The sequence below is a fragment of the Galleria mellonella genome, unplaced genomic scaffold (genome assembly GCF_026898425.1).
Source record: "Galleria mellonella isolate WM207_F2 unplaced genomic scaffold, CSIRO_AGI_GalMel_v1 utg172, whole genome shotgun sequence".
Lineage (NCBI taxonomy): Eukaryota > Metazoa > Arthropoda > Insecta > Lepidoptera > Pyralidae > Galleria > Galleria mellonella.
The window spans coordinates 2,672,707-2,692,213 of record NW_026442015.1 but is presented as its reverse complement, the minus strand read 5'-3'; the positions used below and the strand labels follow the sequence as shown (position 1 = coordinate 2,692,213).

General features: G+C 33.7%; 1 protein-coding gene across 2 annotated transcripts in view; it reads right to left on the bottom strand.

Moving 5' to 3' along the window:
* LOC113515921 (ankyrin repeat domain-containing protein 50) overlaps window positions 1-19,507 on the bottom strand; it is a 75,494-nt gene that overhangs the window by 44,662 nt on the left and 11,325 nt on the right. For both annotated transcript variants that reach the window (XM_052892985.1, XM_052892986.1), the window contains exons 2-4: window positions 2,753-3,478; window positions 2,266-2,444; window positions 1,940-2,146 (exon numbers count right to left, since the gene is read on the bottom strand). In XM_052892985.1, the coding sequence (XP_052748945.1) occupies window positions 1,940-2,146; window positions 2,266-2,444; window positions 2,753-3,111 (745 nt within the window). In that variant the 5' untranslated portion in view covers window positions 3,112-3,478. The remainder of the gene's footprint in view (window positions 1-1,939; window positions 2,147-2,265; window positions 2,445-2,752; window positions 3,479-19,507) is intronic.

The window sequence follows — 19,507 nt, the reverse complement described above, 5'->3', positions numbered from 1 at the left end:
ATGAACGAATGGTTCTCTTGACAACATCTACAGTCACCAAGCTAAAAGTGAATGGAGGACAATCGGGTGGGACAAGATTAGAAAGATATGATATAGTATTTGCCTGTCACAGTACTGAGTGTAACAGAGGAGGACGAAAAATGATTATTTAGAGCATTGAGATCTAAACCGCTCTGACAATTTTCTGAGGACTTACCCACCCCCAGTGATTGGAGAAATTTCCAGATTTGGGTCTGAGAAAGGTTTTGAATAGTAGAATGAATGTATCGGCGTTTGGCATCCCTACACATTCTGTTACAGATGTTCCGCAGTTTTTTATACGTGTCAAAGTTTACTTGTGATCTCTCATGTTTATATCTGCTTTTGGCCCTGTCACGCTTTGCCATACTTCTCTTAATAATAGGGGTAAGCCAAGGAGCAGGAGCATGCTTGATACGTACCGGTCGGACTGGTGCATGAATGTTGTAAATTTTAAGCAACTCGCTGTTCAATATCCCCACCATGGTGTCGATACAAGAAGCCAACAACAAGGGAGACCAATCAATACTCCCCATATCCTCCCTCAAACGCTCAACATCCATATGCTTAAAATCGCGAAGTAAATGAGTCCTATTCCTGTTTTTAGGGGGACGCACTTTATAGGACAAATAAATTAAATCATGCTGTGAGAAAGGAGAACACATTTGTCCATGGGAGAATACTAAATTTGGTTGTGAAACTATGATTAAGTCAATAAGGGAAGGTCTGCTGTTGTGGAAGTAATGAGTAGGTTTAGGCATAGGCAAGACCTGGAGATCAAGGGTTGATGTTAAAGCAATAAGGTCTCAGAAACTAAGATACAATCCACTAAGCCAGCACTATATATATTATTAATATTAAATTACAATTTTATTCTTAAAAAATTTGTAAGGACACAATATTTTATATTAGCTGTATCCCACCTCCTTGCCTGCGTATCAATCCATGAATCCTAGGTTCTAAGTTAATATAGAAGCTACCCATGTTCAAAATTTCATTCAAACCCATTTAAGCGCGTTATAAATCATACAAATGACCTGGGTGGAGAACCACTCTCAGCACAACAATCAAGGCTGAGACGATGGCTTGTATTTAACCTTGACACTAGAGCCTGAAGACCTTTACAAAATCATTCTACGAGAGCTGTCAGTGGACTGCTCCTCAAAACGCTAATTTTTACACAAGACTATCTGAATATGGCTGTTATGAAAGAGCCGATTGCAAATAACAAGAGACAAAACAAAAAAAAATACATTTAGTACCTTTTACGTGCGAGTTACAGACATTCATTCATCATTCATGCTTCAAACTTTAGCATGTATAATATTAATGGAATGTAATAAAAGTCATACTCATGCTTGCGTCAAAACTACTCATGACTAAGGGTCCCGGACAGTCAAGCATTATAGACAAATATACAGGTAATTTAATTTGATTATTTTTACAAAATATTATACAATATTCAAACTTAGTAATTTACTAAAATCTTACTAATATAATAAAATTCTAACTAGACGATGTCTGTATATGAGATATTAAAGAAAAATGTATATGCGGTCTTAATAAGACCGTCTATTGGGCCAAAACTATATTTTTTCGAAATTTTATCTGTCTGTCTATATATTTGTTCCGGCATCACGCAAAAAGTACTACTGCTACAGTAACTATTTATCATTAGACGACTGTATGCTTATTTGTTATCTTTGTGGTATAAAATAACAAAATGGGATACGTTTTGCAGTTTTATTTCTGAAGATTTTGCTTAAGATCAAAAGGTATAACTTTCATCTTGTCACGCCATCTAGAAGTGATTTTATTGGTTTTCCTACTTCTAATATCCACTAGTACGAAGTAGCGGGCAAGAAGCAAGTAATTACTAAAATTGTTCTAGTCTAATAAAAAAGAAGTTTATCCAACTTACCCAAAATAAGAGCTCCACAAGTCTTGCTAACGGGTCTCTGCTCCAAGCAATGAGCTATCTTCTGGAATGCCCACTCGCGACAGTAGAATCTTCTCTTATCGGTCGAAATTGACGTCTCGCTCACTCTGTGCGCAGAGGAAGATTTGCGAACGGGACGTGTTGGTTCCTTTTCATGGGTCCTTGGCGCTATAGGGCTCAATGGTGTGCCTAATAAAATAATTAAAAAGCAAATCAAAAACACGATCATTTGTGTTTCTATCATTAATTATGAATCTATGATTAGTTTATACTAACTACTAATATTATAGTAAAAAATTTATATTAACCATCGAAATCATAGTTATCTCTCTCCCTATCTCTATCTCTGTCCTTGTCCCTGTCCCTGTCTCTTTCTCTCTCACGGCGATGTTCTCTCGTGCTTTCTCGCTCGGGGAAGCCTCGATGTCGCTCTGTTGGAGTTCGATCGTGACTTCGTGGTGTTGCCACATCGTTTAATGGTAGAGATCTAGAAATAAAAAAATATCATAGTCATGTTAGTATTAAATATAGTAACAATAAATTATAAATTGAACTATGTTTTTTATACTAACAAGCCTTTTTCACGTCCATTTTAAAAAATTAAATGGAAATAACAATTGTTAAGAATCTTGACAAGACGCTCATACCATAACCTGTTTTTTCTTATGTCCGTAAATTTTTAATTTATGGACATAAGAAAACAACGGGCAACAAACAGAAAGAAGGAGAAAATGATTCATTCATTTGTGTGAATACGTTGCTGTTTAAAGTTTATAAGGTGTCTAAATAGCTTACCGAAGGTTAACTCTGTGTTCCGCTTGTCGTACAGCCGAATGTCTGTGTTGTTGTTGCCTCATACTGACTTGATTCTGCCTCAAATATGCCTCGACTTTACTCTCGCTCGCCTCGTTCCTATTTTGGGTTCTCCTCGCTCTGCTTGTCTCGTCTCTCGATCGCTTAGATTCTTTTTTCTCTGTCCTCTCTACCTTCTCTATGGGTGTCATCATTTGAAAATTCCCACCGTTATTGTAATTTAGTGGATCGAAGTCTGTACGCGCCAAATTTTGCGCGCGATTCGAAGATGTCTTCGAATTCTTCGCGCGATATTGTGATTTTGGTACTATTTGACTATAAATTGGCATTTCGTTCGACATCTTAGACTAGCTTTGGTTAGACAAAAATATATTTTGAGTTTTAACTTTTTTAGAGGTAGAGTAACCTAACTTGTTGTTTTTTTTTCTATTTATTTTTAACACGAAAATGGCTTTGGTTTTGAGTTAATTGACACTATAACTAGAGGAACCCGGGAAAGTGATATCTGCGATTTATATAATAATATTAATATTTTATAATAAAATAGGCCTTATGTATACGTAGATGCGGCGATGTATCACAAAATAAATTATCTCAATGAGATTCAGGTCATTTTATGAGTGTGACCTCTATCAATCCTCGAATCTGTTCATCGACGCTTCCATATTTTCTCCGAAGACGCCATGACGTTGGCTGACGGTGTGATATCTGTAACAAGTAATAAGACACATTTAATATTTTAATCAAATATAAAAAAAAAGAATATATACAACTTCAAATACAAACAGCAACACAACAGTTCGTAACAAAATAATTTCGTCTTTGCCGCGTGAATAAATTATTCTTCGCACTCATTTAGAATATGATTCATCTGTGTAATAAAATTCATTCAAATACAGAAAGCCGAAAAGTTAATAATATATGTGAATTAAATAGGTTTGAAATACAATCTAAAAATAGTACAAAGTACAGTATCATTATACGTATCAAAACCCCTTATTTTAAGTTTCCAACAGCCTACGTGGAGGGTGCAGATGATAGAAAGGAAGCCTTTGAATTCAACCCCATTTGCAAAGTTTGAAAAACTTAAAGCCGACAAAAGATCAGCCTCATCAAGCTACCACTAAAAACCGTAAAAAGTTTTTAAAGAAATTTTAACATTCTAGATAAAATTGTAATATCAGTCTTTTTATCCTTTGAATTTAAATAATACAGTGAAATTTTAGACGAGATTACGCTTCATAATCATTATATTCGAAATGTTCCAATAATCATGGAATTCTTGAAAAGGAAAACGAAGAGTAAACGGCTAGTAAAACAGGACAATAACAACAAAACTTGTAGATCAATAAAATGTAGAAACGAGATGATTTGATTGCATGACTTGTAACAAATTATGCAGTAAATTAGATAATAGAAAAATAGACAATTTGAAAGATCCACCATGACCTAAAAATCAAGTCCGCCTTATTCCGTCTACATAAGGTACAAAATTTTATAGCCGTTCCCAACAGTAGTATAAGTGAATTTCCTTCTTAGTACCCTCAATTGCAGGAAGCCCTACAGTTGAGCATCAATTTAAAAAAATACTCTTACTAGTTTTGACAAAAAGACTCGTATTACAATGGCCCGAGGGTTTGTTTTTCAAAGAATTCGAATTTTAAACGGTTCATTTCTAATTAAAGATATTACATTACGTCGGTACATTAGGTTTTGCTTGCAGATATCGTATAAAGAGCTCCTGTTACGACTATCCGATTATACTGATATTTCTGTTTTAAATTTCCTCAGTATTCTTTGCTGCTCGCTTGGCTATGGGTACCACGCCATTCACATGACCAATCAATAAATCATTATAATGTTCAGAGAATTAATGACAAATGACTTTTTTAATATATTTATCAATCGACTTAAAAAAAAGAAGAGAGTTTTCAATTCGGTAGTATTTTTTGTTGGCTCAGACCATCATTTGCAAATCAATTTATAAATTATTTTCTTTTTTTATCTGAAAGGATATATTTTTAGATTGATCATAGAAATTTCATCAAAATCAAATATTTCGTTTAGTTTTTAAATCAAAATAAATTGTTTTGACGATTGAAGTCGTGTTTTTTTTTTTTGTGAAACAATACTATTATGGCAAATTATATTATCAATAAGACACATGCAAAATTCGCCGCGAAGTCTCCACAGAAAGTCTAACTTTTACTCTCCTATCATAGTGATGATAAAATTATTAAAGATTTTTTTTAACTTAGAATGGCAAATAAGCTGATGGCCCATCTGATGGAAAGTGGTAACCGTCGCCTATAGACATGATACCCCCCCATGCGTTGCCATTCCTGAGGACTCAGGTGTTATTCCTCTATACTCAGTAAATTTACGCCATATTCCATCCTTCAAACCGAAACACAGCCATGCAAACACAACTGCTTCACGGTTGAAACACGAATGGGACAGAGGTACTCAAGCAATCGACTTTTGTACAAAGTCTCCCTCTGGTTCTTGGATCATGCCGTGCTATGGTAAATCATAAAAGCTCCCACTAACATTAAGTCTTAACATTAAAAATACCACACTTCTTTTTGGACAGTCGTGTAAAACGCAATTTATTATTTATGGCTATTTAAAATCGTTTCTCTCTCTCACAGAAAATCGTACGGGCATCTACAGAGTAATCTGCCGCGTGTCTCGTTAATAATGCAACGTCCGCCGCGTGGCAAATGGCTGACTAATCAAATATTCGACAGAGGACTTGTGTAGTCCGCCTCGGAAATTATCCGAGGCACCCATGATGAAATTAAAGCAAACACTACAGTCTCTATAGGCTAAACCTTAAAACATTTAGAACACAATACAAAGTACATATGGATCTGCAAAAAAATAACACAGTCACTAAAAAAAACCACTTCAATTATGGCAATAACAATTTTGATATAAAAATTAACTACTAAATAGATTTTGATAGAATTTCTATGGACCAATTTATATATAAATGTATTATTTTAGATAAAAAAAGAAAAGATATTTCTAAATCATTTTATAACTAACGGAGTTATGAGGTAACAAATATAAGAAAAACAGTCGATTAAAAGACTACTTTGACCTTTACTAATTACACCAATGAAAGACGTTTTGCAGATACATTATATCAGATTTAGAACAGAAAATCATAGATCTATAAGTACAACAAGATTTTCACTCGTCATAAAACAAACAGAATCAATATGGAAATCAACCCTATTGATCGAAAAATAATTTCTTAGAAGGGACTCAGAAATGGCGAGGTAATCACGTAATATAGCCACATAAAAATTCAAACGCACTGTGAACTTCCCCTTTTGGAAGTTGGTTAATTTAGCCACAACACAAATACTACAGCAAGTACTATTAATTATTAATACGGGTCAGTGTATGCCTGACTCAGCTTAATGCTGTGGTGCATAACTGCACAGGTATCATAGCAGCTGTTGGTATTCTGCCAGGTTTCTGTCATAAAAGACGCGATTCATAGGCCATTCACCATCGCCAAGGTTAAACTAAAAGCTACAATCGAATCTACCAATCGCAGGAATTTTTCATAGACAGCTCTGTATAAAATAAAAAAGTAATACTCATAGATTCATTCATTCTTTTTACAGGGATACTACTGTATAGAATTTTTTAAAACTTAAAGTTACAAACAAGCTGAAAGCTCACCTAATAAAAATGATAGCCGTCGTCGCCTATAAACTTTACCAGTATGGCACAGTACCATAGATATCACAGAATACATTAACTTGTAAATGGTAACATCTTAACCCTTATAAACGCGGGGAAAGGAATTGTTAGTAATGGAGACTAAAAATCCCATTGCTAGCAATATACCTAACCAAGTCGACCTCCACGCGGTTCCCCCTGGAAACTATCATGATTAATTCATGATGAATTCATCATGATAGGCTAACTGGCCTGTTTTCAATCTCGTCGATCACCCTTCACTGGTGCTCCGCCAGCATATCCCGTTAACGCAGACGGAGTAACCAATCCATTTTCATCCAACAAAAAAAACCCTCATAAGCGCATCTATTTACGTGGGGTGCAATCTAAGGCACAAAACCTGTACTTTGACTTCTTTATTTTAAGGTTTCTCAACACATCGATAATTGAACCCTCCAGCTATGTGAGGATTGACTTTCGGATCATTTGTGTAACTTTGAATCTTATGATGATATTCTTGTTTTAAATAAATTTTAATGTACGTATTTAGAAAGTGCCGGTATAATACTAAAATTATTTGTATCAAAACTTCTCAAGTTCGTCTGGTCTTAAGAATAATTTAAATATATAAAAATAGGTTTTTTTTGGCATCATTTCTAAATAATTACAGTATTAAATTTAAGCATGTTTTACTATTGTAAATAACTAGTCACAGTAACGACGGCCCGTACTAACCGTCGCCTATGAATACAAACACCATCAAGGTACTGGCAATCAGTCAGGACCTTGATATATTTCAGATAGATATATACATAGAATCAAATGATATTGGTATAATGTGCCCAAATTACGAGTACGTCCGTCATAATCCGTTTAATATATTTAAAAAATGAAGTCACCCATTATCCGTCCACTGCTGGACATAAGCCCCCCCCCCCCCATAGACTGCCATTGCTCCCACTGACTCCCTGCAATGCATTTAAGGTCGTCACTCCATCTAGTGTGGGGTCGTCCCGCTTTCAAAAAGACAGAACTAATTGATAAGAAATATGAATCGCTTGTTATTTCCTATCTGCAATAAGAAAAATATTTCACTATTTCAAAATCGTAAAAGGCAATTTTAGTATTAACTCTGCTTATTACTAGAGAACATCGGAACATACCACCTTATTTCGCCTATCTAAGTACTTATATCAAAACAAACACAGAACCTCCTTTTTAAAAGTTTAGAAGGTTATATACACCTACAAGTAAAAAGTGCAAGGTCCCTTACAATGACATTCTTAAAATAAACTTTCTGTACCTACCGACACCTACACCCACACAGAATAGTTATACGAGTCCTTAATTATTTAAATTGAAATATATAGCAATCACATTATTTTTTGCGGGAGAGAAACTTTGAAAAAAAAATCGTTCGTAGACCGGGGGGGTTGTTAGTAACCAGTCACAGTTAGTACACAGATAAGACACATTTTAGTACAGTGGAATAACACCTGAGTCCTTAGGATTGGCAACGAATGGGGGGTGTTATGGGCGAAACAGTTGTGTCCATGGTACTTCTTATGACTATAGGCGACGGTTGCCACTTTCCATCAGGTGGGCCGTTAGCTTGTTTGCTATTCTAAGTTGTATAAAAAAAAAAACAGAATTAGCGACCCCACTGCTAAAAATAAACCTAATCAGATTGGTCCCTTCAGATAGCGTCGTAGTTAATTCCTTGTGAATTACTCACGAGAGGCCTAATGCGCTATCACTTGTAGGTGTTTATATCTACACGCGACGGTTACCACTTCCCATGATGATGGTCCGTCAGCTGCCGTTTCAAGTTAAATAAAAAACATTACAACGGCTAAACTAAATTATAGGCCTCTTTAACGAGATCTGAGATCATTTGATATATGGTCACTTTTGGAAAAAAAAAAAACTAGTTAATTTTTTACTTTTTTGTAACGGCACAATGGTCTTCTTGTAACGTTTTATGAAGATCAAACTTAAACTGTAAAAGATCTGTCTAATGGATATGTCACAACCTACAAACAACCAGACGGACAGACATGTCGAAATTATAATGGGTCCCGTTTCTGCCATTAAAATCAAATAAATAGAAGCACATAATGCTCTGTTAACCCTATCATTAACAAACTTCCTAAACGCTTATAAGAACTAAAAACAAAAGGGCGATGACTGCAACGTTAGGTAGGTCACAGACGGGCGACTTAATGCGACATACTAAATACAATATTATATTTTTATATTTAACCAACCATACAAGCATTATAAGTTTGAGACTACAAATCTAAACAGTAGGGCGTTATTTTGAATAACAAACCCATTTATATATGTAATATTTTTAAACATCTTTAAATAAAGAGGTTCTATGTACACTGATTTTTTTTTTGTAAACATTACGCAACTTTGATATTAGTATTTATAATATAGGGTTATATACAGATAGGATTTACCATGTTAGTCCTATAGTCCCATTAGATAAACGAATTAAAATAGTAAGGAGGAGGGGCCTATTTTCGAACCATCGACGCTGTGGTCATTTTCGAATGTTAAAACAACACATAAACCCCATAAAACAATATGGGATTTTAACCAGTAAAAGTCTGACAGTACTCACATCTATCTACTAATCTAAGATAATTTAAGACTTTCAGGTCTCCAAAGTTTTCCTTACATTAAAAAGACTAGTGTATTTTAACCGGACGTAAGTTCTTTTCACGCAATTATATCCAAGGATAATTATTAATGATGTTAATTATATTTATCCTGGGCGGAGTCGGACTAATTGACAATCAATAATAAATCAATGACGAATGTCCGATGATACATCACTATCACTGAACTGTCAGAGATGATAAGATTGTTGCAGAGTTGTAATTATGTCTCATAAAATAATATAATGATAGGTATATGTATATAATTATAAATTATGCATTTATTGGTTTTCCTCATGAATAAGACAAATGCGATAAATACTTGTCTTGCTAAAATTTGTAAGTTCTACTGAATGTCAATAAAATATAATTCCACAAAAAAAAAACCGACATGACGATCGACAGAAAAAATTAATACCTACCCACATAATCCCTAAACGACTGTGGTAACCTACGAATTCTATACTTTCTGATTTCCTTATCTAAATTTATGATTCTTTATCTAGATCATCATACATGCAGGGGTACTCAAACTTGAACTGCTTGCAATATACCTCAATATTGTCAGACTACAATCGATTGATTCTAAGAGCTGTGAGATGTGTGATGCAGAATTGACGTCTAGTTAGTGTATAACGTAACATAGATATTAGTTTTCCTCAAAATAAACACTCTTTTAGTCAAGTTCAAATGGTCGATCGCGACCGACAAGTCGATTCATCCCTAATCTACAGGGACCAATTTATAATCCATGGGAACCGATTGAATTGTGTGGATCGTCGTTGTTGAATTTCATAGTCAAAGATAGTCTTGCCACACTTAAGTAAACTAAACGTCGATCTACCCATTTTAATTTCGAATTGCTTTTACAAATTCGTTTACGCTGCAACATTTTATCAGCATAGTACTTGTATTCCACTGGCCCGATAAAAATTGAAAAATATTCTTTCTTTCTTTCTAATAGATTCTAATTTTACAAGAACTACTGTGCATTTAGACTTTAAACACTGAAAAATGTATATATGTACTTCCAGATCGTTTCGCTGTCTGAAAATGTTAATAAGTCAATAGTTCAGTTTCTTTTACAGCAATCAATTCATAATTACAAACAAAAAAACAAATTTGGAGAACCCTGCTAAGTATACTTTGAAGTCAAACGTGCACAAGTGCCCTATTTGATGACTATAAAAAGAAGCCATTCTTAATGAATACAAAGATGAATGAAAGTCCACAATTCCATTATGACGGACAAGAGCGCTCATTTCCCGCGTTTATTTTTCTTTTCTTTTCTTTTTTAAACAGTTAGAATACGCACTGAGACGAAATTAATAAAATTAACATTTCAAGTGGATTATGGAGCTAGAGATGTAATTATATTAATACTAAATATACTACTGATATCCGTGACTTCATCCGCTTCTTTTACATCAAACAAGTGCCAGGACATGGACATAAAACTAACCAAATCAAGTAAAAGACAACACAATGCACGCAATTAGTGAGGACAAAGATCCATTAAAGATATATCTCTATCATTGTATCTTTACCATAGGTTACTTACGAAGTTGGTGGAAAAGGAATCAGGTAGTTAGCAGCATGTGAGAGAACGTTACTGGTTACTACTCTAGGCAGATGGCCTGGTATGTTATTAAATAATGCATTATTTTGAGAATTTCTTCTCTGGAACTAAAATTACAAATACAGTAAAAAAATGCACTACCTATTAAATAATTCCACACATTCTATTAAACAGCACAAAAAAGATCATACGTCCACACATACGGTTCCAACAAAAGAAGCTTAACGTAAGTACAAAGCTTTAGTCCAACATAATCTCTACCTTATCACTTAAGTAATAAGATGTGCATTTACTGTCATGTCGAATTTATTTATAGAAGGCGTGGTTATCACATGTGGGTTCAACAGACGGACCGACATAATCATAATTACAAAGACCGTTACATCTTGAGTTAGCATTACAACATGATTACAACATACATAATTAAAAATTTTATCCCATAAAAAAACTACTTCAAAATCCAAAGAAAAATGGAATAACTCCAAACTCATCCTGCAAACATTTTAAGAAGAATGTTTTCAATTTGTCTTTTTTCGCTGCTATTTCACTTTTACACGATTACATCGCGAATTCCTTACTAATTAAGTACCTGTATCTATATTAATATTATAAAAAGGAAAGATTTTTTTGTAATGGATAAACTCAAAAACTACTTAACCGATTTTAACAATTCTTTCACCTATAGCTATATTATCAGCGAGTAACATAGGCTGTAGCCTACTATTTTCGTATTTCTATCTAGCGATACGAAGCCAGACTGAAGAACTAGTTTAATATAAAATTATTTCTGCAATCGATGGAGTTTAGAATAGAAAATATTTATTGTCAAAAAAAAACATAGTTACAATAGAAAATATAGAAATATTATATATAAGTGTCTCATATTAGGCAAAGGAACTGGCTCAGCTCATGCTGTGAGTGTCCCAGTGCATTATGTACAGCTGCAGAGCGCTGGTTGTCAGCCATTCTCTCTCTTAACAAAATACAACAATATAGTATACTCCTACAACAAAATAGTTTACTGCTGTTTTAGTCCCAGATTAATATTGTGATGATAGAAATTGGTTCATGATTTTTGAGCAAAAAACTATTTGTTGTGAAGCAACATCTTCCTACGAATCCGTGTCCTAAATTAAAATATTTCCAATATTTTAATGTGTCTACGAAACGTCTTGTCGATCATCGATGTGTGCGTGTTTGTTCACGAATAAAGTCACTGTTTTTATAAATTATGCTTGTGTACTTTCTTTGTCGTCTCAATGTACCCTCATTCTTTGTTGTATCTTTTGTCCTGTCGTTTTTTACTTTATTAAGTAGTCTAAATGGCACTGACTATCAATACGGTATACGTCCGCTGCATTTACAGACGTTTATAATGTCAATGATTCCCTATCATCGAATATCACCATATAGTTGCCAGATAATAATTCTTACTAATATTATAAATGTAAAATTTTGTTTATTTATACGTACATTGGCGTATTTAGAATTATTTTCCAAGAGGAGTGTGAGCTCTTCAAAGAAAGCGCATATATACTCTTAGACACATTTTTACGAAGCTTTTCCTACATCCTTTGACGTGCACCGGACTATTCTCAGCAGCGGGCAGCCTTTCTAATACGCCTTTGTTTATTTGGTACTTCTTGGCACCATAACGGTTCAATCAACCGTCACAAAATTTAATTTTATACGTAGTATTTAGGATGGAGAAAGACAGAGCTATTTTTATCTTGGTCAATTGCATTATGTAGGTTTTTCGTTCTTTGCGCAAACACTGAACAAACAAAAATAAATAGGAAACCAACAACACGCCAAACACTCATTCGATACGAAGTTTCGATTTTATTGCTATTAGAATATAATTATCACTTGCAACAGAGCAATTTCGATTATCAATTTGCGATTGTGTAATTCGAATACATATCACTCACAATATGGTCACTGAATCGATTCAAGAATCACAGTCAAATAGATTGCCTAATAAATAAGTAAATACAAATTTAAATATAATATGTGTGAATATGTTTGAAAATATTATCAAGTATTCTGGAATTTATTTAGTATATCTGTTTGTCAGCATTTCACGTAAAAACAGCTGTACTAATTATGTCGAAAATTTTACAAAATATGACGCAAATTTTTTAATAATCTTTTCTTGTAATTGAATGTATCTGAATGTATCTCTTACTAATGTAATCTTATGCAGGAAACAATCTATCTATCTATCTATCGAATTATGGGTCAACTACAAGTTACATAAAGTTTAAAAAAATGCCCTCTAAAGAGGTTAAATTGTTATTAAAAATACAAAATTAATTGTGACGGAAGTTTATTACCCATAGTACACGAACGATCGCCGGAACGACTATTATATCATTATATAATTTTGATCGAATCTAGTTTTAATCGAATAGAAATACAATGGTATCGCTTTCACAGCTCGTATTCGACGCACGTACCCTGTAAGCGATAAAAACACGAATTGGATCTAAAAATAGACATAAAAGTTACTGGGTTTGTCGTAACCGAATCATGCTGTTGACGTCAATGTTTCCAATTCTCGATATCAAAAACAATAAAAGTTAGATATAACAGTAATAGAGAAGTGACCGTGTGGTCCCGGCATAGAATAGACCACCACTTCCTTTCCCGTGGGTGTCGTTAGAACCGACTAAGGGAGGGCGAGGGATGGACAGTAGCATCCCTCTTAAACACCTCTTAAGCCTGACTGCGATTACAAATCTACTTGCCAAGCGTGGCAACTACTGGCAGAACCTCCCAAGGGGAGGCTTATGTTCAGCAGTGGACGATTAAAGGATAATAAAATAATGATGATAACAAAGTAATTCTTTTTATACGAATTTTCATAAACAACCTGACACCCTATCTAATAGAATGTAGTCTATAGAAATAAATGGCTTAATGGATATAAGAGAATACATTAGAGCGACCATGGGATACGATGGCGTTCGTAGCGACAATACAAAGATATTATTTATAATTATTGATTAAACTTTAATACACCTAGACAGTATAAAAGGCGAACTATCATCAACATCATCATCTCAGCAATTATCTGTCTACTGCTAAATATAGGCCTACCCCTTAGATTGCCATAAGGAACGGTCCTGACCCATCTGTATCCACTGACCTCCTGCAGTGCATTTGAGGTCGTCATTCCACCTAGTGGGGGTCGTCCTACACTGCATTTGCCCTTGCGGGATCTCCACTCAAAATGGCGAACTATATTACCCAGTAATTTACTTCTAATAACCCGAAACAACTATGCAAACATAGTAATCTATTTGACTACAGAAACACAAATAATATACAACTACTCAGGCAGAATACTTTTTACCAAACTGTATATCTGATGGACTTGAAAAATCACCTCATTTGTCTTTTTTAGTTTAAATTATGTATCACATTCCTAATATAATTGGCTATGTATAAGCCTAAGTTTGTCTTGTTCTTTTTTGCTTGTAAATTATTACAGTATTGTACACAATTAAATAATACATCAGACAATAAAGTTTACACAGATGAAAGAAAAACACAAAAAGAAACACTATTATTGAAAAAAAAAACCTAAGATAAAATCTACATGAATCCAATCTATAAGTATATTATTTCAGATAAAAAAGAAATTTTCAAATCGGTTTAGAATTGACAGAGTTGTTAAGTAACAAACATTAAAAAAAATACAACCGAATTGAAAACCTCCATCTTTTTGAAGTCTGTTAAAAATAAAAACGATTTGAACAGGAGGCCTTTAGGAACTTCCCTAAAAATAGTACATGTAAGTATAATATCTATTCTAAAATTGTGAAACATAAATCGTGTATCGTTCTAAAACATACTCGTATTTTGCTCAATCCCAATCATTTCATCCCGAGACCACAATATCTTGAACCGTTGTTATTATTGGTAGAGCTTATACTCTCGGTTCATTACTCGGAAACCAGAATGAACACATAAACTTCGATACCACAAATATCGACGTATCGATTGCGAGCAATCCCTCATATACGTGTTCCGTCATCCGACAGTGGAACAAATGAGAGCGAGCCGCTTTTAGCAGAAATAACTGTCCGTTATGTAACAGGCTAGTGATGTATCGTCAGCACATCGAAAAGTATTCCATTTTCAAAATAACTAAAATTTTTGTTCCACATAAAAAAACCCCGACTTTTAATTTTAATTTCACAACTAAACTACGTAATATATTTGGATAGATTCAGATAAAAAAAAAAGATTTTCCAAATTAGTTTATAAATGACACAGTGGAGGTAACATACAAAAATACAACTGAATTAAAAACCTCTTCCTTTTTGAAAGTCAGTCGGTAAATAAATATTACTATCATCTAGTCTCAAGCTACGTAGAGCTTTTATTATGGATTCTAGACAATTAACAGAAACATTACTTATTTTTAATTGATTAAGTAACTAGATGATACCTGCAACTTTGTTTTAAATTTTCTTAATAGATATGTGGTGACTCGACACAAACGTTACCTGTCTTTATAAAACTTTATATCTAAATAGCCAAGCATACAGTATTTGATGTTTGTGAATAGTATTAGCTATTTAAGAAAGTACTGATATAATTAGCAGTTTAACATCACTTCAATCGTACGAACCCGTTATCTCCCATTCCCGTGGGAGTTTTGGGAAATTAATAGAACAACATATAGAAATTTATAGATCAGACAATTTGTCAATCACGACGTTAGGCAAATTATGATCGGTTTTTTTCTGTCAAAACTTATTTAAAACACTAACCAAACGATGAAGAAAGGAAGAAAGTCCCATATAGTCGTACATATGGTATTATTAATAGATCGTTTTTATAGTTCTTTAGATGTATGTTTGTTATTTAATCACAATTAAATAGCTGCACGGATTTAGCTGAAATTTGATACACGAATAGGTTAACATATATCCTAACACATAAGATACTTTATATACTTATTCACACAAGCAAAAGCACAGGAAACAGTTTAGTATTAAAATATGAAAGTGAGTTTGTTACCTCTGTAACAGCTCAATAAACAATCATGAAATTTGTTCTATGCGTCGTATGTATTTATAATGGAGAAGAACATAGATTACGTTTTATCTCGGTCAATCAGACGAAGTCCAGAATAGAAGCTAGTATGTACCTATATAAATAAAACATGAAAGAAGATAACAATATTAACAGAGTTCTTGATTCTGACCGTGGTTCTGACATCTGACAAATGGTTAAACGAGAGCGCTGCTCTAATAGAACAAACTGCCCGTTATATAGTCGAATAGTGATGTTACACCTACAAATCAATCAGTAATTATCGATATAAACTACTAATGTAGTATAAAAATTAACTAAACGCTAAAGAATGATCTTGTCACTTGCTTATTAATATTTTAAGCGACTTACAAATAAAATTGTTCTAAACTAGTCTATATTTTTTAAACATTATACGATATCTTCGCCAATTCTGAACCTATTTTGATCATTCTTTTTTAATTATTAGAATTTACTCCCGTGTTGATCCCACATTAATTTTGTGATGTGACGATGTTACGGAACAAAATCTTCATATTAACATAGTTTTAAATTCAAATATTTTAAATATAATGTGTTCATCTGTATTTATCTAATCATCTGGTCGTCCATTAGTGTGTTTTATTCGTTTTTAAATAAGATTTATAGATTATTATTTTATCGCGGAAAATTGAATATTATAAATTTACGGTACAATATGCTTATTAATGTTAATGACAAAAACAATTTAATATTTCAATCGAATTCTCGATAAGTGATATCGACTACAACACTAACACTAGTCAGAAATCGTTGTCCATCGGGACACCGAGTTAGGAAGCACAAGCCACGCGATGTTATGTCTATGCCGGAGCCATTGAGATCCGCTTATATTTAGTGGATATTTATAATGACAGCTCTGGGATTCGCATTTACAGATTACCCCCAAAACTACTTTTTAAAGCGGGTTATATGTTAAACAACTTCAAAAAAGAGGAAGTGCTGGATTTATCTACAGTTTTGTGGTTGTTAGGCGATTACTTCGTTTATAGTTTTATTAGGGATTTAATCTCGTGTTGATCCCATTTTAATGTTATAATGACTGAGAGTTAAAGAAAAGGTTGTGGCTTTTCTTTGAGGACCAAAATCTGTCCGTTGCGAAGCAAAATTTAGTTACGTTTACGTGTTCTACACTACATAAGACTGGTGCACCTCCATAAACTGTTTACGCTATTTCTGACAGCCGGCAATCGGTCGTCCCTCAAATTGGCGACTGGTAAACAGCTGGGGTTCCCAATACGCCGACCACTTACTAATTGTTGCAGTCTCCGACCGTCCATACACTTTCCTCATACTCCTCAAATAACATACTCCAACTATTCATTAATACACTATGTATCCACTACTACAGGCATGCCGCTACCCGTATCTAATATCGACAACGGGACGCCATGCAATTCAAATTATTTCCAATCCTTAAAATATTTTTTTTATTGTAATATAATATATAACGAGCAGACGGTCCACCTGATGGAAAGGGGCCACCGTCGCCCATGAACACCTGCAATACGAGAGGGATTGTTTGTACCGGCCTTTTAAACATGCATCGGTGTTTTATCACGAAGTCTGTTTATTTGCATGTCAAAACTAAACTTGTGAATTTATACCATATACTCGTATATCAAATATCGGGCCCTTATCTTGTTAGTCTAATTTTATTACATCTGTTCAAATGTTGGTATTAATTGCTATCACCAGGATACCACGATTCGCATAAAATTCAAATACCGAACTCACATCTGTCAACATTCTGTAGGATCACAATCAAAGACAAAATCGTGCTCAAAAGCAGGTTCTGGCTATACAACAGTCGATAAAACAATGTTACGTAATAGGAAGTCTGCATTTGGCAGTGGGAAGTGCCTTGAGGTCTAGTGCTTACTGACATGAATGACTAATGAAGTGGTTTAACAGATTGCGACTCTGAAACGGACAGCTAACACCCTCTATAATTGGAATTCTTATCAGACTCGTTATATTATTTATAAGTTAACCCTCTTATAAAAACTAAAACCTATAAATCTATTTTAACCAACTTAAATTCAGTTCTATTTTTATGCTTGTTACTTCATAACTCTATAAGTTATAAATCGTTTTGGAAAGTTCTTTTTTTATTCGAAAGGATATACTTACAGATTGGTCTTATAGAAATTTTATCTAAATCGGTTTAGTAGTATAATTTTTTAGATCAAAATAACTGGTTTTGTTCATTTTTTTTTTATAGAACACAATCTTTAATTATAACTATTAAACTATTTTGTAACTTTCATTAAAATTGGATATTTAACTAAAAAAAGAGACAAAACAGTTCAATAGCTAAAACAGGTTTATGAGAGGTTTGACATTTTTATGAATAAAGGGTTAATTCTTTGGGATAGGAAGAGAAGACTGTTATATTAGGAAATGGCTCATTTGCTAGATTTCAATTATTATGAGACTAACACGGAAGAAGAAAGATACATTGTCAATTACAAAAATAAACAAAGTTGGTTGAGAATTATTGAAAATCATCATTGTATTTTCTTTATAGCCATATCTCAATTATTATTTAGGGTTGGCGTACTGTTTTTCTCTTCCATTCTTTTCTATTCGCAGACATTTTCGTGTTCACTCTCATTCTAGCCATACCATTTTTCACACAGTCCGTCCATATCTTTTTAGGTTTTCTTCGGCCCTATAAATTATATATAGACGTATTAAAAAAAAAAATAACCAGAGAGAGACTGTACAAAAGTCGTTTACTTGGGTACCTCTGTACCATTCGTGTTTCTACCGTGAATCAGTTTGCATGGCTGTTTCGGTTTGAAAGGTGGTATATGGCAGTGAATTTACAGGGTACAGAGGAATAACACCTTAGTCCTCAAAAATGGCACCGCATGGGAGGGTATCATGGGTAAAACAGTATATTCTATTAAGTCCATGGTACTGTTCATATCTATAAGCGATAGTTACCACTTTCCATCAGGTGGGTCATCAGCTTTGTTGTTATTCTAAGTTGTATAAAAAAAATATCGTAACATATAAAAAAAATATAGGCCAATTAAGTATCTTGTTTTGCATGTCGGTTACAAAGACACGATAAGTTTTAATACGTATAAAAAACAAAATTGAGTATTAAATAATCGTCTATTTTTAATCTAATCTTACGGTATACCGACATGTTAATACTACAAACACCGTAACACTATTGTAAAATATTCAACGCACAAGCGTAGTACATACCGGTTGAATATTAAACTGTGTTTGCATACGAGTCGAGCTCGTGTGGAATACGCGTAGCTTCATCTCCGCTGTGAAGCAAACGTAACGGAACCAAAGAGGAATGTTATTACATGCAATATGTAATAATTGTACTGATGATAATAATTGTGCGTGAGACGGGAAAGGGGTTTACCTTCCGTGGTTTCCCTTGGAAACTAGTATGAGTATTTCTTATTGATGTTTTCACAATAAGTCAACTGACTCGCTTTCTTCACTACCTATCATCTATCACTGATGTTCTGCTAGCGTATATCGATGGTGCAGACAGAGTTAAATTTCATTTTCATCTATAAAAAAAAAAATTGTATGTGAGGAATCAATCTAAGGCCAAAATTAAATTGCAAAAAGTAACATTGTCTCTTTAGGTAGCTTCTTGTAATAATGTTTTTGTGTACATATTGTTATATAACTGTATCATCCTTTGAGAGGAACAATAAAAAGTAT